At 41.4% G+C, this 21,388-nt stretch overlaps 1 protein-coding gene across 1 annotated transcript in view; it reads left to right on the top strand.

Moving 5' to 3' along the window:
• ME3 (malic enzyme 3) overlaps window positions 1-21,388 on the top strand; it is a 289,196-nt gene that overhangs the window by 145,493 nt on the left and 122,315 nt on the right. Inside the window, exon 5 of the mRNA XM_029602267.1 lies at window positions 4,374-4,449. Coding sequence (XP_029458127.1) covers window positions 4,374-4,449 — 76 coding nt within the window. The remainder of the gene's footprint in view (window positions 1-4,373; window positions 4,450-21,388) is intronic.

Here is a 21,388-nt window from a genome sequence, read left to right as displayed (position 1 = left end):
ATATCCATGTTATGCACATCAATTAGCAATAAGATACCCCTACTGGAGTGACCAAAAGAAAAGTTCCTGTAGCTTAACTAAAAGGCAGTAGATGATGTCCATGTGTGGAGAAAAACTTCCACCAGCATATCAAGAGGACCCTCGAAGGGCCCCCTGTATTTGTAGGGAGGGCAGAGAGACAGGTACAATGAGGAGGGGAAAAAAAGGGATGGGGATGGGGGAGGCTTCAGGATTGCTCTCACTTGCCCAAGGCTCATAGACTCTCTCTCCTCTTTCATTTATAGCATTTGCTAGCCTATTGGTGAAGTTCTGCTGAATCATTGTGGCTCTCATCCTCTGCTCAGGATTCCACCAGAACTTAATGAGTCGGAGAACGTGAGAGAAATGTAGCCCCACTGAGAATACATCTTGATTTCTGGACACGTTGATTCTTAAGGGGAAAAAAAAGCCCCTGCTTCATAGTGCTGTGCCTCTACTTCTGCACAGGGATTAATGCCAATAGCACTAAATCAGTGCTTCTCAACCCAGTCCTTGGGGCATACCTATCAGTCAGTTTTATAGGATATCCACAATGAATATGCATGAGAAAGATTTGCATGCACTACTTCCATTATATGCAAATCAATCTCATGCATATTTATTGTGGTTATACTGAAAACCTGGCCTTTTTGTGACTGAGGACCAGTGTGGGCCACCCCATACCTGATCTATATAACTCTAGCAAGATTTTTTGTGAAAGCTAATATCTATTGGTGCTTTCTCTAGACATTTGGACTTGTCTAGAAAGTAGATCTGTGTGATCTTATGGGCTACTGGGAACGTTTAAGACCTGAAAGCTCTTGGTTATAAATGAATTTTTATCTGGATTTCTGTTCTCTTTTTGCGTTTTGTTCTTTTTATCATGGAATATTATGGGAACATGATCAGTAGTTATAATGGCATTATTTCACTACCACCCCCATTAAAAATGATGAACATTTAACCAAGTTTTCCATGGGAGTAGCCCATAGAAAATTATTTTCTCTTGCCAGAAAAGTAGATTAACCTTGTGGCAAGATTTATGTTGCTCTAATTAAAGGCTCATTACCTTGGCGATCTCTCCACTTGCTGTTGCTTATTCCATGACATTCTATTTTTGCATTCCAGGTCAGAAATGGAATTTTTCCTTTTTAAACATTCAAAAACAATTTTGTATGTTAAAGTGCCTAAGATTGTGTTTTGATACATTAACACTTTTTTTTTTTTTTCTCTGAGGGATAGCCAAGCAAACTTCTTAGGCTAGAGGCATGGACCACACTAGCTCCAGCTTTTTCTTAAAGATTCCAGTTTAGTATAACACAGCACTTCACAATGCCATCTGCTTACCTCCAGCAGCATAACTCACAGCTTTATTTTAGGATAGAGATGTCAGGAGCTGCCTTCTCCTGGCAACGTGAGGCTTCCCTGTTCTAAGGTGGGCTTACATTCTTATCCCTGCAGAGCAGGGTCCCACCAACAGAGCTCTCGCTTGCTCTGTCTCTCTCTCTCTCTCTCATTTAAGGTGGACCAGGCTAGATGCCTGGTCCTGCACGAGTTAAGGAGGGGTTTTAGGGCTATTCCTTTACATACCCTCCCCCACAGCTCCCATCCAGAGAAGTAAATTTTCTTCCCAATATACTTCTTCTTGCCTTTTGCCAGTTATACTTCAGGTAGGGGTTAACAGGGTCCTTCTCTTCTCCTCTTACTAGGGTTACCCTGAGCCAATGACCGCAACCATCCACTGCACCCTTTGGCCAGAGTCATTTATGAATCCATTTGCAGCTCTGAGTTCCAGTCCTCCTGTGGCAGGACTCTCTCTCTTGACTCCTCTTGGATGCTGCTGTTGTGGTTTCTCTTACACTTGCTCTATAACATACTTCGTTTCTTTCCCAATTTTTACCACAGTGTCTTCCGATTCCTCTGCGCCATCTCCATCTGCAGCACTTTCTCCTGGCTCCTCCGTGCTGCCTTCCTTAGGCCAGTCTATCCCGGTTTCCATCAGGCCATTCAGTATTTCCTCCTTCAGTTCACTCTGGCTCTTCCGCCACTTATTCCAGTGGTGTTTTCACTGGCACCACACCAGATTTTTCTGTAACGCTGCCTATAGGTTTCTCTAGCGATTTTCTCTGTTCCTTCTCCATCTTAGTCCATCTCTGCTGCAGTCGCATGTATTTCAGCCACCAGCTGTAGCTATTCACTTCTCTGCCGGTCTGGATTCTTGGAAGTGGGTTCTTCAACTCCACTACATTGGCTGGCTATTCAGCTGCATTACCTCTTCACTTATTTTGGGCAGCCTCTGGGTTCTCCTTCCATTCCTGCTCTTGTGAAAAGGGAACTGCTACCACAGAAAAGTACATGGCCTCTCACTTCTTTGAAGCACTCTGGCAGGTCCACTCTTTTTCAAGGGTCATGTCTTGTTCAAACACACACAGTAACAAATGGTTCCTTGTTTTTACTGAGGAAAAGGGGAAAAAATCCTGCTTGTCGAGCAATAACTCACTTTATTTATTTATTTATTTATTTATTTATTTAAAGGATTTATATACCGGAAGTTCCTGTATAATATACATATCACCCCGGTTTACAAGGAACAGTAACTATCGCTTCATTTAGCGGTTTACATTGAACATAATTAATCCAAACTTTATAGACCCTGACTGGGCAGGTGTAGCTTCTCTCCTTTCCTGCAATAATACTTAAATCTATTTTTTTTTCTTCAGGTCCCAGGGCACAACTCTCTGAATTAAACAATTTTTAAGTGGTTTGGCTTCTGTGCCACAGGCTTCTGTGCCACAGTCTTAAGTTTCCCAGTGCTCTTGTATAACCAGCAGCACTGCTTCTGTCCCAAACAGCTTCTTTGGGCAGGGAACACACACAACCTTTTTCTTTTTCTTCTGCCGTCTTTTCCTCCCTTGGAGACTTGGGTTTCTGCCTGTGCAGTCACAACCTTCTTAGGCTAGAGACATGGACCACACTGACTCCAGCCTTCTTTCTTAAAGATTCCACTTTATTATAACACAGCACTTCACAAATGCTTATCTCCAGCAGAATAACTCACAGCTTCACTTTAGGACAGAGATGTCAGGAGCTGCCTTCTCCTGGAAACACAGGGACTCTATTCCCAGCTGGGCCCATATTCTTATCCCTGCACAGTAGGATCCCACCTACAGAGCTCAGTCTACTCTGGCATTTAAGGTGGACCAGGCTAGATGCCTGGTTCCGCACAAGTTAAGGAGAGATTTTAGGGCCATTCCTTTACACACACAGGTTTTTAGTGGTAGATTGAATTGGGTAATTGGTCTATCTGCCCATTTTTATTTTGGTCAACATTGCTAAGAATATATCCTAGCTTCCTTGTGAATTTTGAGAAATTGACTCTCCCAGAAAATGAAATACATTTTCTTGAATGAATGAAGGCTCATCAGGTTAGAGCCATGGCTTCATCAGTAGCTCATCTTTGAGCCATGCCTCTCAAAAACATCTGTCAAGCTGCAATGTGGTCATCTGTTCACATTACCTTTATGTCCCATTACTGTCTGGACAATTTCTTAAAGAATGATAGTAAATTTGAAAAGCATTTTTGCATAGCCTGTTGTCTTAGTAGTCTGTGCTCCATGGTGTGGATCAGGTTGCTTATTCAATAAATGCTCCACTGCAGTCCTCAGCTTGGTTCTCCCTGATTGTTATAGCTATTTCAGTCCTACTTTTTAATGGCAAAAGCAAGTTTACTTTCTGTAAATGGTGTTTTCTATAGATTGCAGGTTGAATTAGCCATACTAAATACCCACCTCCCTCCCTGTGGAGAGTTAATTTCCTAGTTAGAATTAGCTCTAAAATCAACTGCAGGTGCACACAAGGCAACCCTTGAGTGGGAATTCACCACATGCTCAGTAGAGCAAAGGTTCTACTAGCTATGAGAGGGAATTCCTTTCACTGCCACTGGATGATGTCACCCAAATGCTATAGCTACAGAAAACACTGTTTACAGTAAACTTGCTATTTCTTTAGATTACACCTGAGTCTACCCCCTTTCATCCTCATCCCATGACCTCTCATTCTAGAGTCCCCTTTCTGTTGAAAGGGGGGGGCCTGCTTCCTGTGCATTAATACTTTAGAGGTATTTAACTGTCGCACTTATATCTCCCCTAGCCTGCCTTTCCTCTAGTCTAGGGTATGCATGTTTAGACCTTTGTCCACATATTTTTTTTTTTTTTTTTTACAATGAAGGCTGCTGACAGGGAGCCACCCTCTGGACCATCTCCATCTGATCGCTGTCTCTTATCTATGTATGAGTTTCTTGAAGAAAAATAAATGCAAAGAAATTTTAATTTTACACAATACTTCTTTTCTTTTAGAGGACTGTTCATCACCATTCATGACCAAGGTCATATCGCTACAATGCTGAACTCCTGGCCAGAAGAAGATATAAAGGTTTGTTCATGCTTCACGAATTAAAATTTAGGATTGACTTCTTAACCACTAGAAATAATCTCAGTCCTAGAGAGGGATCGCAATAAAAAGGGGGCAGGAATTGGCCTAGTGTTTAGAGCAATGGGTTGTGAGCCAAGGAAATAGGGTTCAAATTCTGTGTCTCCCATTAACATTCCTTCTGACCTTGGGCGAGACACTTATCTCACTTAGGGCTTGGTTTTCTAAAGCATTTACGTTCTTAAAATTGTGTTTTACATGTGTAAGTGCACTTTACCTCTGTAAGTGAGCTTCTAAAATTGCTATAATGTATGCCATTGAATTGTCAATAGGTTTTACCCACATTAAGTGCACTTAACGCAGGTAAATGGGATTTGAAAATTGCTGTGATAGTATATTTTATTTTCACGAGTAACTCCTTTGAAAATTCACTTGTTAGATTATAAACTCTTTTGGGCAGATAATTATTGTTCCTGAAAATGTTATAAATTGCTTTGTGCTAAAATTGAAAAGACAGTCTAAATATACAAAATTATGAAAAATATTTGTTTTATTTTATACTGTTTGGTACTAATATTTGCCTGTGATTCGGTCACAAATATGTCAATACATTTTCTTTCTTTCTTTCTCTCTCTCTCTCTCTCCTTAATATTTTTAATCTTCTGTTTTGAAAATTTTACAACTTCTACTCATTTTTTCAAGTTGCTTCACTGCCTCAGCAGCCCCTCAACAGCACTTTTTAGGACTATAAACCCCCCCCCCCCCCCACCAAACACAGAATATTGAGTTGTCCACTACAAGAAGGCCACACCCAGTGGCTTCAAGGACTGTGTTTATGGCTGCAAGATGTCCATCACTGATGGCAACAATATTTGCTATACATGCCTGAGACCCAATCATGACTTAACTTTCATGAATGTTGGATGTCTCCTAGATCCCAGCAAAACCAGGCCTGGAAGATGGAGCTCAAGAAGTCAGTAAAAATATAGACTTGTTCTTCCGGATCAGGGCCTCCTTAGGCTCCCTCCATGCCAAGTCAAGCAGTAGCTAATGGGGGTAGAGCTCTCCCCAAGTATGGCACTAGTTTCCAGGTCTGCCAGAGTCCAGGGTCAAGCAAGACATGGAAGCATTATATGCAGAAACCGGCACCTTCTCTGTGCACTCCTGGGCCACTTCCCCCTCTAAACAGGCCTCATGAGTGCTGAAGAAAGAGCCATATCGCTTATTCAGAGCCAATGGTCCATGTTCCGTCCGTGCCACTGAAGCAGTCTGCGCTGTCGACATACTCTTGCACAGGAGCAGGGAGCCCAGTCATTTCTAATGCAGGTTATGGCTCAGGCACCTGGGGGCCCCTGATGAGATGTTTGGCAGCTGCTATCTTCTGTGTTGGTGCTCTTAACTCCATCTTACTTTTTCTTTTTGAATTCCAAGTCTTCCAGGGCACAATGGTTGGAGATTCTGGATCCAGTCTTCTGCATTGAACTTTTGGTCTCCATACATCCATCAGTGCAGATAGTCCAGGGGAAACCACCTCCTGGAGTCCAGTACATGCTTCTCCGGAGGATGACCCTATCCTAGTTTCCTAGGAGTTGTTTCTTCTCCGACTTCAAATCAGAGAGCACAACAATCCATGGAACATATAGCTGAATTGGTGGAGACTTTCTTTATCTCATTTGCAGCCAGTGACAAGGAGGGCACCCTTTAGCCTCTCTTATCCAGAATGTCAGATTTGTTCCCTCAAGTGGAAGTTCCTGCTACTTCCATGCCTTGAACTCCCATCAGAAATTCTAGAGGTGGAAACTAGCCTGCTTCCATCAGACACATGGCAAAGAATTATTTTTCGGAAGTATTACCAGAAAAGGAAAGAGGAAAAAAGATTCTGCCATATATATAACTTCAATTTTTGGCTCAAAACGTGGTGTAAAGAAAGTGGTTTTGGATATATTGGAAGCTGGAGCCATGTATGGAACAGTAAAATGTTATATTGTAAGGATGATCTACATTTGTCCTTGGCAGGAAATCGAGGCTAAGCGAGAAATTCAGATCATACATTCAGGCATTTAAACTAGAGGGTAGGAGTGGCAGGAGGTGGCTAATGAAATTGGCATGTCATCCTCAAGCAATGCAGGAAGTGTGAGGAGAAAATTAAAAAAAAATCAAGAAAACAGAGAAGATGACTAGGAAAAGCATCAAACCAAAGGGAAAAAGTTTGAAAGCTATGACCACAAATGTTCATAGTCTGGGCAATAAAATCCCAGACCTGTAGGCCCTAATGGTGAAGGTGGACTTGGACATCGTTGCTGTTACAGAGACATAGTTCATGGAGTCTCATGATTATGGGATATGGCCATCCCGGGTTATAACTTTTTAAGAAAGGACAGAGGACAGGAAAGGGGGAAGAATAACTTTGTCAGAAACAATATCCAAGCAACTGAAATGCAAGGGATGTGGGGAAGGGAAGAAGTATTATGGGCTATCCTAAATAAAAAGATGATGGTGCTTCCATTTACTTAGGTGTGGTCTAGAGATCTCCAATTCAGGCAGAAGAGCTGGACAGACATCTGGTCAAAGACATCCAAAAGGTGAGAAAGAAAGGAGACTTGTTCATTGGTGATTTTAATTTGCCTGATATGGATTAGAGTGTCCCTTCTGCAGAAATCTACAAGAAGTAGTGAGATAGTGGATGCCCTTTAAGGGACTCTGTTCCAACAAATGGAAATGGAACTCACGAGGCAGAGTGGGACACTTGACCTAGTGCTCACAAATGGGGATAATGTGTCTAATATCTGCATGGATGCCCACTTGAGCACCAGGATAACCAGATAGTATGGTTTGATATTACAAATAAGATACAGAGAAGTCACCTGAAGATTCGAGTTTTGAATTTCAGAAATATGGACTTTGTCAAAATTGGTATGTTGCTGGAGAAAGAACTAGAAACAGGGCCAGCGCGTCCCATTAGGCGAACTAGGGGGTCGCCTCAGGCGCTGACTAGCAGTCATGTGGGGCTGCGACAGCCTATCCTGCTCGTGGCAAAGAGGAGTAAAGAATCGGCTGGCCCCAAGCAATGCCCATCCTGCTTGCGCCCCAGAGAAGCATATACCCAGCGGGCACGAATGAGGTAGGAGTCGGGGCCAAGTCTGGGGTGGGGGTTGGGTGCAAGGCAGAAGGTTCGCCTTGGGCGCCTAATATTCTTGCACCGGCCCTGACGAAGAAAATGGGTGAGATGGACAACAGTGGGCCAAATTAAAAGGAGCTATTATAAAGGCAACAAATCGATATGCTAGAAAAGTAAACAAAAGTAAGAGGAAAAAGAAACCGATCTGGTTCTCAAAGGAAGTGGCTGAAAAAATAAAGGCAAAAAGAACAGCATTTAGGAAGTATAAAGGATCCCAAAAGGAAGAATGGATGAAGAATACCTGGTGAAACTGTGGGAGACAAAAAAAAGTCAGGAAAATAAAAATTCAAGCAGAAGAAAGGATTGCCAAAGAGGTAAAACAAGGAGAAAAAACATTTTTCAGATATATCAGAGAAAGAAGAAAGGCCTGAAGTATTATGAATTTGAAAGGTGACAAAGAGTAATGTGTGGAGAAAGATAAAGAAATAGCCGAAATATTAAACAAGTACTTCAGTTTGTTGTTCACAAGAGAAGATTCTGGAAAAGGATCCTTACTGGTTGACAAGACTGTAGATGGGAGTGGGGTAGACGAAACTCCATTTACAAAAGAGAATGTATAAGAAGAGCTAGGAAAACTGTAAGTGGACATGGCCGTGAGGCCAGATGAGGTACATCCCAGGATACTAAGGGAGCTCAGAGATGTGCTGATGAGTCTGCCGAAGGATCTATTCAATAGATCCCTGGAAACAGGAGTGGTGCCACATGATTAGAGAAGAGTGGTGGTAGTCCTGCTTCACCAGAGAGGTAGCAGAGAAGAGGCTAGAAACTACAGGCCGGTTAGCCTCACCTCGGTGGTGGGAAAATTGAGAGACTGCTGAAGGAAAAGGATCGTGAACTGTCTACAATCTTGTGAGCTACTGAACTCACGGCAGCATTGATTCACCAGGGGAAGGTCCTGTCAGACAAATCTTATAGACTTTTTTTTAACTGGGTGACGAGAATTGGATCAAGGAAGAGTGCTTGATATGATATACTTGGATTTCAGCAAAGTTTTTCACACAGTCTTGCATAAGAGGCTAAAGAATAAAATGAGAAGCTTCACAGTGGGCAACAAGGTAGTGGTGTTGATTACAAATTGGTTGACTAACAGGAGACAGGATTAAGTGGAGTGCCACAAGGATCAGTTTTGGGACCAGTTCTGTTCAATATCTTTGTGAGCAGCATTGTGGAAGGGATAGAAGGTAAAGTTTGTCTATTTGTGGATGATAAGATCCGCAACAGGGTGGACATGCCTAAAGGAGTAGAATGTAAAGAGATTTAAGAAACTTTGAAGAGTGGTCGAAAACTTGGCAGCTGGGATTCAATACCAAGAAGTGAAGAGTCATGGATCTTTGGTGCGGTAATCCAAAACAGCTGTATAGTATAGGGGGTGAAAGACTAATGTGCACAGACTGAGAGAGGGACCTTGGGGGTAATAGTGTCTTGCTATCTGAAGGTGATGAAGCAATGTGACAAGGCAGTAGCTAGCCAGAAGAATGTTGGGCAATGTAGAGAAAGGAATAACCAGTAACAAAAATATGGTGATAATGCCCATTTACAGGTCCTTGGTGAGGCCTCACCAAGGCCTCTTAATTTTGGAGACCGTATCTCAAAAAAGATAGTCAGGATGGAAGTGGCCCAGGGAAGGGCAACCAAAAAGGTGCAGGGTTTGTATCAGAAAACTTATGAGGAGAGGCTGTAGGATCTAAATATGTATACCCTGGAAGAGAGGAGGTGCAGGGGAGATAATGGTAGACTTTCAGATACATTAAAGATTTTATTGATGCATGATCTTCAAATCTTTTCTGTTGGAAAGCAAACCGTAGAATTAGGGGTCACGAAATGAAACTTCAGGGGAGATGACTCAGATCCAACATCTGGCAATATTTCTTCATGGAGATAGTAGTGGATGTTTGGAATACCTGTCTGGAAGAGGTGGCGAGGACAAAAACAATAGACAAATTCAAATTGCATGATATATACTCTGTGGATCCCTGAAGTCTAGAGGTGGAAATGAAGAAAAGGATGCATGGGGGTAATCTGCATAGAGTGGCAGCTACTACCCTTAACAGAAGGCATGGGGATTACTACCCTTAACCAATTAGCTTTCATGATTTTGATGCAACTGCAACATCACTCTTTGCTTTGATGGCGGAGGGGGGGGGGGCCAAAAAAGGGGAATTGGATTCAGATGACAGCCAATGCTGGGCCCTAACTTTTGTGGGCCATGGAATTGGAAAAAGTGCAAGGCTGGAATTTGTTGCCAGAAGATGTGGTTAGTGCAGTTAGTGTAGCTGGGTTCAAAAAAGGTTTGGGTAAGTTCTTGGAGAAGTCCACTAACTGCTATTAATTAAGAGAACATAAGAACATAAGAAATTGCCATGCTGGGTCAGACCAAGGGTCCATCAAGCCCAGCATCCTGTTTCCAACAGAGGCCAAACCAGGCCACAAGAACCTGGCAATTACCCAAACACTGAGAAGATCCCATGCTACTGATGCAATTAACAGCAGTGGCTATTCCCTAAGTAAAATTGATTAATAGCCATTAATGGACTTCTCCAAGAACTTATCCAAACCTTTTTTGAACCAAGCTACACTAACTGCACTAACCACATCCTCTGGCAACAAATTCCAGAGCTTTATTGTGCGTTGAGTGAAAGAATTTTCTCCAATTAGTCTTAAATGTGCTACTTGCTAACTTCATGCAATGCCCCCTAGTCCTTCTATTATTCGAAAATGTAAATAACCAATTCACATCTACTCGTTCAAGACCTCTATCATATCCCCCCTCAGCCGTCTCTTCTCCAAGCTGAACAGCCCTAACCTCTTCAGCCTTTCCTCATAGGAGAGCTGTTCCATCCCCTTTATCATTTTGGTTGCCCTTCTCTGTACCTTCTCCATCGCAACTATATCTTTTTTGAGATGAGGCGACCAGAATTGTACACAGTATTCAAGGTGCGGTCTCACCATGGAATGATTATAGAGGGCATTATAACATTTTCCGTTTTATTAACCATTCCCTTCCTAATAATTCCTAACATTCTGTTTGCTTTTTTGACTGCTGCAGCACACTGATCCGACGATTTTAAAGTATTATCCACTATGATGCCTAGATCTTTTTCCTGGGTGGTAGCTCCTAATATGGAACCTAACATCGTGTAACTACAGCAAGGGTTATTTTTCCCTATATGCAACGCCTTGCACTTGTCCACATTAAATTTATCTGCCATTTGGATGCTCAATCTTCCAGTCTTGCAAGGTCCTCCTGTAATGTATCACAATCTGCTTGTGATTTAACTACTCTGAATAATTTTGTATCATCCGCAAATTTGATAACCTCACTCACTGTATTCCTTTCCAGATCATTTATATATATATATATATTGAAAAGCACCGGTCTAAGTATCCTGAGGCACTCCACTGTTTACCCTTTTCCACTGAGAAAACTGACCATTTAATCCTACTCTGTTTCCTGTCTTTTAACCAGTTTGTAATCCACGAAAGGACATCGCTTCCTATCCCATGATTTTTTAGTTTTCTTAGAAGCCTCTCATGAGAGACTTTGTCAAACGCCTTCTAAAAATTCACTCTACATCTACCGGTTCACCTTTATCCACATGTTTATTAACCCCTTCAAAAAATGAAGCAGATTTGTTAGGCAAGACTTCCCTTGGGTAAATCCATGTAGCCTCTGCTATTACTGGCATCAGTAGCATGGGATCTTCTTGGTTTTTGGGTACTTGCCCAGGTTCTTGTGGCCTGGTTTGGCCTCTGTTGGAAACAGGATGCTGGGCTTGATGGACTCTTGGTCTGACCCAGCATGGCAATTTCTTATGTTCTTATGTCAGATTAAGTTGTTATATCATTACCAGCCCAAACCTCTGTCTAGTTTATTATAAGGATCACACCAAAAATTACAAAGCCCAAAAGAGGTCCTCTCTTAAATTATCAAAATATCAACAAACAGAGGACACTATATTCTTTAATGTACACAGATATCCAGTATTGTTCATTAGACTACACCATAGATTGGTGCTAGCCTTATTGATATAAATACTGTTTTTGATTTTTAATTTTTCTTTGTGTTATTTCATATTTTAATGCAGTTTTTTAATGTCTTTTAATAATATCCCCCCATCGAAGGTGTTCTTTAAAAAGTGATACTGGTCTTTATCAAATAGCACTCTCTTGTACGGTCACCATCTATCACCTTCCTTACTGTTATTTTGTATTTAACTATATTTAATTAAAGTTATCTTCTCTTATGCAAGCCATTCATGATAGCGAAATTGGAGCTGTCAGCCCGACACTGGCAGTGTTTCAACCATCCCGTCTTCCTCAGGGACTAAGACGTTTTTTGCTGTATTTGTAGCCTTCCAAAACGCCATGTAGTTTTTCATCAACAACATTAGATGATTTTTGACTTATAGGTAAAGAACAGTACTCTTAGAACTGATTTCTTCCTAAGGTGTTGCATAGCTTTCCACAAACAGAATTTTAAGCAAATGGAAATCATCCTTTTCCTTTGTGCTAATCAAAACTCAGTTTTTAACAGCAACCGTTAATCCAGGAATAATCAATTATGAATGATTCATTGTCTAAATCAGTTACATTAAAAATATTCTCCATTATTATGCTTCAGACTCGAGTTGTGTTCTACTGTGGTATTTTAAATTGTTCTGAAATCCCTGCTGAACAATCATAATAATGGAAAAAGGAAGCTTAGAGACTATGATAAAAAGCTGTATTGAAAAGTCAAATTTGAAATTAGAAACACCATTTGCCTACTAATGTGATTTTAATAAGAAGCGCCTGCATGTCTTGTTTCTGCATCTTTCATGTCTGCACAAGGGAATTTTGCATCTTACTGTACAAATCAAGATCAAAAGTGTGGACTCCTATTTTTTTATATTCCCATTACCATTGTATGCCAGTCCTGTGTGCATGCCTCTGGTAGGAGACAACTGAAATGAGGCTTTGTTAGCTGCAGTACGTACTTTGTGGTAATTTTAGGAAAGACAAATATGTAGGATATTTCCAAAAATGCAACTAATTAAACAGATTTATCAGAGGGAGCAGTATAATGTACAGTTGTTAGTTAACCATAAATGGACTGAGCAGCCTGTTATTTTTGTGGACAAATGAGCGGGGCAAAATAGTGCACGTACCTTTGAAAATCAAATGTGCACATGCTGTTTTCATCTTTTGACCTAAACATGCCCACAGGAATATTTTTTTTTTCTTGTGGCTAAAAGTCCATATGCTGTGGAAGCCTACCCATACTTTTAGCCAGCCAGAAGAGAGCAGTTTTCAGCCAAGCCACTTTTTTCCATCAATAAGCAGGCTGAATTAGCCATTACATGTGGGGTGATAGATTTGTGTCTCCAAGAAAATAGAGCTTTGAACTCTACTGAGCATGTGCAGGAATTCCTATGTAGGTGTTTCCACATGAGCCTCCTCAGTCATTTTTTGTCCGAGCGCTTGCATGAACTTATACACTATTTCCTCATAATGTTTTCTCAAAATTCAATTTTTTTCTTCTAAACTTGTTTTTTTCCCTTGCTGCCTCAGCAGCCCTCACAAAAGCACTTTTCAGAACTACCAAAACAAAAAATAAAACAAAGGAAAGAGGAAATAACTTTTTACCTATCTTAGAGGCCTTCCTCCTCAAGGTGTCGCAAAAGAAAAAGCTGACAGTAAGCAATTTTAAAAGGTGTATCTATGAAAAGGCAATATCTTTGACATCCACAAGCTATTACATCTGTTTGGGCCCAGAGCATAAATCAACAGATCTATTATGCATATGAGTGAATTTCCCTGTGTTCTCAATGCTTTAGAGAGCACCGTATGGAAGATCCTCCTCCTCCAGTGCAGCGTCATGCCTCGGTGGGAAAAGATCTGAGTCTCTTCTAAGATTCCCCATCGGTGTGGGCTGGATTCAGGGGGGGATTGAGTTTGGTTGGCTGCCTTGCATCAATGTAAAAGCTCAACCAGTCACTGGAGCCTCTGGAGCCCACATTGAAAAAAAATAAGCATTCTAATCACGGAGCATCAGTGCGACCTAAGTTGGTGCCCTTGGCACAACCTGCATCAACATACGTGGCACAGTCTGCGTCAAGACACTCTACACAAGATCCTTCAATGCACAAAGCTATGAAGCACGTGACACATGGCACATCGCCATGCTCAGTGCACAATGTATCGACACACGATGCATCAAAGCATTCAAAGCACAGTGCATTGAAGCAATCGGACCATGATGCATCAAGGTCTTTGATGTCACCTGGATATTTAACACAGACTGCAACAAAGTGCACACAGCATCTGCATACTTGATGTATGATGTTCTGAAGATGAAACACCACACCCTGTTGATGCATTCTGAATCTTTAGTATTCCAACTCTGTGATGCGCCCAGAACCCTGCACTTTGATTCTGAGAAGGAAGCAGTACTGCACTTGACACATCCATCATTACAGCATTGACCAGATTTCTTAATGTGAACTTTATTCATAGAAGCAAATCAAGTCTAAGTCTTAAAAATCATCAAAACAGTCTACTTCATCAAAGCTGCTGATTCTACAAACTGCTCTACCAACACAACCTTGGGCCCCCATTCTAGGTTGACTGGGTAACTCCTTCCACCTCTGTTAATGATGGAAAGGTTTCAACTTGAAACACAAAGACCTATATTTTATTTATATATTATTTATCTACATTTATATGCCACAAATGCAAGAAGTTCTAGTTCCATACTTCTGCTTACTTCTGGCCAACCACAGTCCCAAATGCAGGAACCAATCCTGGTAATGGAAGAGGATGTACCATCACCTCCTGCAGGCCAGAAGCCATATCAATCTCTGGATCAAATAGCCGCCCTTTTCAAGCAGTCGGAGGATCCTCTTCAGCTTGTTCTTCAGAACCTAGTGTCAGCAAGTCCATCTAGTAGAGTTCTGATTTTGCCCATATGGCTAAACACTTCCTCAGAACCAATTCTTCAGGCTGCCTCTTCATCCCAATTCATTGCAGCGGAGTCTAGAGGGTTAGAGGTAATGGACCTCTGGACAACTCCTCTGCCCCTGACAGAGGAATTGCCTGATTTGCCCTTATCTTTGTTGCACCTCTGGGTGAATGATCCTGTGCCGGTGTGTTTGAATGATGATTCGACTGGCATACCCTCGGACCTACTGCTAGAGCTGACAAGACCGTACATTATCTCTGGAAGACCTCTTATACTCAAAGTTCATCGAGAAGATGGGAATAGCCCTGGGTGTTCATGTTCATAACAACAAAGACACCCATTTTTAACTACTGTGTCTTCTACAAATTCTCAATAGCCATCTGAACTAGTGACATTATTTGTCCATGCCATTCTTAATGCTCTGCAGATGAAAATGTGAGAAGCACCCATTTCTGGCATGCAAGTACAGAGTTCAACAATCTCCAGGATTTGGTGGTGTTCAGTTATAGCACCATTCAATGGTAGTCAAATCCGCTATGAAAAGGTGAAGAAGATGCAGATTCATTCGAATTAACCACCAGGAAAAAACCACTAGTTTCTAGATCACTTTGGCAAGAAAAAATTTCAAGCTTATATGCTGACTACACGCATTATAATTCACCAATTCTATATGGAACAGTATATCCATGACTGACTCCAAAACTGAAGCCTTTCCTCCAACCTGAAGAAAGATCTTCAAGCTATCCTCAACTGTTTTTTGAGCACAGAAGAGGGCTTCACCACCACCTCCATTCAGACTGAGGTTTTTTATTCCGTTTCATAAATGTCTGCATCGTCGACTGGAGCACATTACATAACATGACTTTGAGCCAGCAGCATACAGGAGGACATTCATGAAAAGCTAGCAAACCTCATCTGTTTCAGAGATAACCACTTTGAAGAAAAGCTTCAGGAGATGGTTGAGCAGATAAAAGGACTAAAATGTGGCAGCTCAATCCCTTTTTGACATGCCTTGAACAACCATCTGAGACAACACTTCTGTCCTGATAAACTACCTTATTTTCGCTGTCATCCCAACCGGTCTTCTCAGCAATACCATCCGTAACATCTCCTGAACCATCATCAACAGTCTGTCTTCACCAAGCCTAGACAAAAAGAATGATGTTGGCCAAAGACCACTCAACCAGCCCAGCCAAAGCCAGTCCTCCCATACATCTGGGAGCAGGCCCTGCTCTGTTATCTCAGGAACACGGTACACTTTTTATCATTCGAACCTCTCGGCCCCAACCTAATAGCCTTGGATGTTGAATGCTCGGTAATGGCTGATCTCCATTAATTGTACTCACATTAATTTAGTCCGGAAAACTGTTGACTGAAAAGAGATCTCTGGGGAAAGTCAAATACATACATTACCTGAATGTAATCTGCTTTGAAGTGTCGAAAGGTAGAATATAAAATAAAGCTATGCTTCCAAGTGGAAGAATTATTCCAAATGATGTTAATAGAATGGTTTTGATCCTTTTTCCTTTGAGTCTCAGCATCTACTGCAGTACCTGCTTCACCTATCAAACTAAGATCTTCCATACAAATACACCTCAGTGGCATAGCTGCCACCATACTCCTCTGGACAGCAAATTGATCTCCACTCAGCCCTTAATCTCTTGTTTTTTGAAAGGCTTTTATGGCATATAAACCCCCTAGTCCAAAAGCCTCTGGTGCCATGGGATCTAAAGGTAGTTTTACCTCAAATAATGAAGACTCCCATTGAGCCTTTGGAATCTGCTTCTCTAAAGTTTTTGACATGGAAGGTGATTTTTCTCCTTGCTGTTACCTCTACTAGAAGACTTGGCAAACTCCAGGTTCCCATCCACTATCTTATGTATTTATTTATTTTAAAAGATTTATTTTCTACTCAAACTGTTTGAGGTAGATTACAGTTTAACATACATAAAAAAAAAAATACACATAATAAACTTAACATCAAGAGTACATGTACTTTTAAAAATCCATCAATTGCTCCTAGATTGGAAATGGCCTCACCTGATAGATGGGTCTCAGCTATACCAGCACAAAGTGTGATACCTGAATTTTCTTCCGTAATAAGGTATCTCAACTTAATAAAGTCCTGTATCACAGAATGGTTGTAAAAAGAGGAATGTGCAATTTTTTTTAGAACAGTGTAGCGCTATGAACATACTCCAAGTTTCTACTGGAGGTTGTCTCAAACTTCCATATCAATCAATCCATCATACTGCCTACATTCTTTCCAAGACCACATGCTCATGAAGGCAAAAATGTCCTCCATACCTTGGATTGTAAACGGGCCTTGGCATATTTCAAGAAACAAACTCAGCCACGTCATCAAACCAAGCAGCTTTTTGAATACCTCAACCCTAATAGACTGGGATTCGCAGTTGTCAAGCTTATTCTGTTTAATTGACAGCTGAGTGCATTCATCACTGCTATATCTTAGCAGGATTACTACTCAGACTCAGTTGAAGCTCATTTAAATGAGAGCTGTGGCCTCTTCAGTCACTCACCTTCGCGAAGTGTCCATTGAAGATATCTGCAAAGCTGCAGTGTGGTCTTCTGTTTATATCTTCAAGTCCCATTAAAATATGGTAATGCTCAAAGACTGACAGATTTAGACAAGGAATTTTGCATAATCTGTTCTCATTTTAGTCCACTTTCTACGGTGGAGTCCAGGTTGCTTGCAAAGTTAATGCTCTGCTGCAACCCTAAGCTTGAGAGTTTTGACATGTAATGGCTAGTTCAGCATAGATAGGATGAATTAGCAATAGAATACCTGCCTACCTTCCTGGAGCCTTGGTTCCATAGCTAGATTTAGTTCTGATACAGATTGAGAAAGCTCACGAGGCAATACTGCACAGGAATTCCCACATGTGCTCAGTTGAGCTCAAAGTTCTACTATCTTGGATTGCCAAGTCCATTTGGTGCTGTGGATGACGTCGGCCCACATGTAATGGCTAATTCATCCTTCTATCTACAGAAAACGCTGTTTACGGTAAGCAAAACTTTACCTGGGTAAATGATTTTGAAAAATTGTCCTCCCTGCACCTTGATGTAAAAGCTTTTTGCCATAGATGCAAAAACATTAGAATTCAATTCCACCACCCTGTTTGCCCTTGAGCAAATTCTGTAACCTTCTTGAGCTCAAATGTGAGTTAAATTATTTTGGGAAGGGGCTTTCTTAAAAGAGTAACTTATCTTGCTGTGTACATTAGCAGTGGTATTAAAGCAAACAAACTATTTAACCCTGTAATTTGACTATAACGATTTTTATATTATGCACATTAGTATAATTGTGCAAGTGCAGATGGAGGTAGCAACCCTTGTCTCTAACAAATCTAGAAAAAGACTTCCCAAAGTCTTGTTGATTCATGTAAGGACTTTGTAGGTTTCTCTGAATGTTCTAAGTACAATGGTGTATTGAAAGCCAAAGCAAAGTGGCACAATGAGAAATGGTCCTGCAGTATCAAATAATCATCTGAAGTGTGCTGGAAATATATATTTTTTTAAATGTAAGGGGTTCTAGCTCTTACTAACAGAGAATCTTCCAGCAAGGGGAGTTCCAGGAAGGTGTGAGTTAAGGAGTGATTAATAGGAGGGTCCTTTCCCACAAAGGGGATGTATTTGGAGATGTTATGAAAGATGGTTCCATGATGGTTACGTTCTGGAGTTAGTCTTTGAGGAGTTCTGGGTTACAGCATGTTTAGATGTACTGATCCGCTGGAGGGAGTAGTGCCATCTCTCTTGTAAGGGCAACAGGTCACCTTGGAAGACTAGGGACCATCTACCTGTGGAAGCTTGAAGCCAGAGGTGTGGTTAAAAGAGGTTTCCTGTGTTTCACTGGGGCCTGAATGAATAAAAGGGCCTTGGTTAGGAGCCTGAGAGGGAGGAGTTTCTGTTGGACTGTGTTCAACAGAAACTTCTCCCTCTCAGGCTCCTAACCAAGTGAGTGATAACTTTGGAGATTTTGTGAATTGTCGAAGAAGCTGCTGTTTGTTGATTTTCCGCCTTTTCTGGACTTTAAATACATGCTTTTTTCTTATTTTGAAACACAAATTTTGTGTGGATTATTTGTGATTCCTTTGGCCCCGCAGGCGAATCCTGCTCCCCATAATGAATCTGTTCATTTTTCCAGAGGCTGTAATGAGTTGGCTAGTGGTCAGCAGCCTCTGAATGTGACAACCTCCCTTTCCCCAGGTGAATTGGGGGTCAATGTTAAAAATAAATAAATAAATTGTTTTGAGACTAAATGTATTTTAGCTTGGCAGCAAACAAATCATTCTCTATTATCCTTGGACCAGAATGTCTCATATATTGCATATATATTTAGGGAATAGATAGACATTCTGTCAAGTATTAACTTTATTTTGGCATCCATAAAATTAACAACTTAGCCCATAAATTGCTACTTTGATACTAAAGCTAGCTTGTGACTTTCTATTCCCTCACTGGAATAATCCACATGATCTGAATTTGAATGCATGAATGCAACTTTGTCATATAGTGGGGCAATTTTTAAATTCTTCATCTAGGGGGGCAATAACATGCAGAGTTTTCATTTTAAAATCTATGCAAGGTGTTCTGCAGGGAAAAAATAACCCGCAGAAGAAGTAGAGGCAAATCTCTGCGGGTATTTTTTTCCCTAGGCAATCTTCAAAGGAAAACTATGCGTGTACTTTCCCTTTGAAAACTGGTGCAAACCTCATGGATAACAAGTCCCTGTGGACTTCATACATATATTTATTTTATTTATTTATTTAGATTTTTTTATATACCTGCATTCATGAACAGGTGACATCATGCCGGTTTACATAGAAACAAGGGGTGCATTGAACAGTAGAACTATATATGGGTGCTTTTGAAAATTGCCCTGTTTGTGACTTGCTTTCAAGAGCTGTGTTCCTTTTGTCCGATCAAAGCAAAATGAGCTTGGTGGTGCAAGAAATCTACCCTCCCTTTAAAAGTGCTCTGCAAAGTCAGTGGAGTTTGTTTTTGGTTTGTTTTTTTTGGTGGGGGGGGGGGTGTCTTATCATTTTTTAATAAAACATACATTATTGTACAGCATGACTTAAAAAAAAAAAAAGATATTGAGTAAAACAGAGCAGGGTTCCTGAGTTTTGTGAAATAAAACGTCACTGCTGCCTGGGAGGTGTGCTGACATCACAGCTACCATACAGCAGCAGCAGTAACAGAATCGTCGGGCAGTGATCTGCAAACCTAACCCAAATGCAGCAAACCTGCACCCGCGCTTGGAAATTCTTATCAAAATGTCCCCTTCTTACATTTTTGTAGTTGGGAGATTGAGTGAATGCTCTTTATTTTATTACTCAGCAGAAATACCAGAAACATGTCTGGTTCCAGCTTGGACTCCTAGCAGAGATATCGGAGATCACGTGCTCAGAAGACCTTGAAAGATTGTTTGGGAGTGCTGGAACCGATTTCATCTTTGTAACGTTGGAGTCTGTGCTCCCTGTCTTGCCTCTTTCTGTTTGATCTGGATTTGTTCCCACTGTGAGGGAAGCAGGCCCGGTGTTTTTGGAGCTGGCACAGTAGCGATTGCTGCTGCCGACTGGTAATTTTATCATAAACTTAAAAACGGGAAGTTAAAATCCATGCCTGGTTTATCCAGATGTGACGGGATGCAGGAATAAGGATGTAAAAGTATTTTTTTTTTTTTTTTTTTTGAAGTAGCAACCCTGGAGGAGCTGTACTTTTATCCTTCCAATACACCTTTAAACAGTGAGCATTGCCTGCAATACCTTATACCAGGGCCCATTTGATGGAAGACTTGGCAGATGCACGGCATCGAGTTCCCAGAACCGGACTCTTATTTTACCAAGAAACCTAAATGAAACAATTCCATGTCATGGAGGATAGTTTGCGCTGTTACTAAAACAAATACCTATAGCACATGCTTTGAAATGCTTGAAAGGTGAAAATAAAATCAGATACAGAAACTATTTATTTTAAAATTATTTTTAGCCCTCGCCCTCCAAAGTTCGAGGCGGGTTACAGTGATACGAGCATAAAAGCAAGTGCACACATACACAATCAATTTCGGATACGGTAAAGTGTATTCCCAGTGCCTTCCTTCCTTTTTTTCATTGCCCTGGCTAATGTGAGAGATTTATTCTTCTCGCTCCTTGGTGGTATTTCTTCAGTGTTCACCATTTCTTTGGTCCCTACCTTCCACCCACTAACTCACGGTCTACCAGCGACCATTACACATGACACCTAACGCCGCCTGACCCTCCCCCTCCAGGCACAGTTTAACGGTGAGAATTTATACGCAACGCCGAACGCCTGTCTTCCCTCTCAGCGCACGCCATTCAAAAGTCGTCGTCATGTATAACTTTCAACACCGGCCTCCCATCCAACGCAGCATGTTAAGAGGGTCTGGGGTTTAGATAAATGAACTGGGGACCAGAGGCGCGGGTTCAAATACTTCTTCTGCCACTGACATTCCTTGTGGCCTCAGGAGCCCACTTATGGAATATAAGCTGCCTGGGGCAGGAACTCGTCACACCAGACGGCAATCTGTAAAGCGCTCTTTCTTTTAGGGGGCTGGATAAGTGCCAGAATAATAACGGGAAGGTACTGGATGGTGTGAATGAGAGGTGATGTTTGTAATTTGCATGGAATAACACACACACACACACCATATTAGTAGCAATGCTCGGTTCATCAAAACTTAACGTTTTCTTTCCCCTCCCTCCCCCTTGTACCGGGACACAGCCACTCACCATGCCCATTTTCACTCCTCCTCACATTCTGCACCTTAGGGGGTGGTGAAG

Source organism: Rhinatrema bivittatum, chromosome 5, assembly GCF_901001135.1.
Source record: "Rhinatrema bivittatum chromosome 5, aRhiBiv1.1, whole genome shotgun sequence".
Classification (NCBI taxonomy): Eukaryota; Metazoa; Chordata; class Amphibia; order Gymnophiona; family Rhinatrematidae; genus Rhinatrema; species Rhinatrema bivittatum.
Note: the sequence above shows the minus strand (reverse complement) of the source record. Positions and strands in the feature narration are given on the sequence as shown.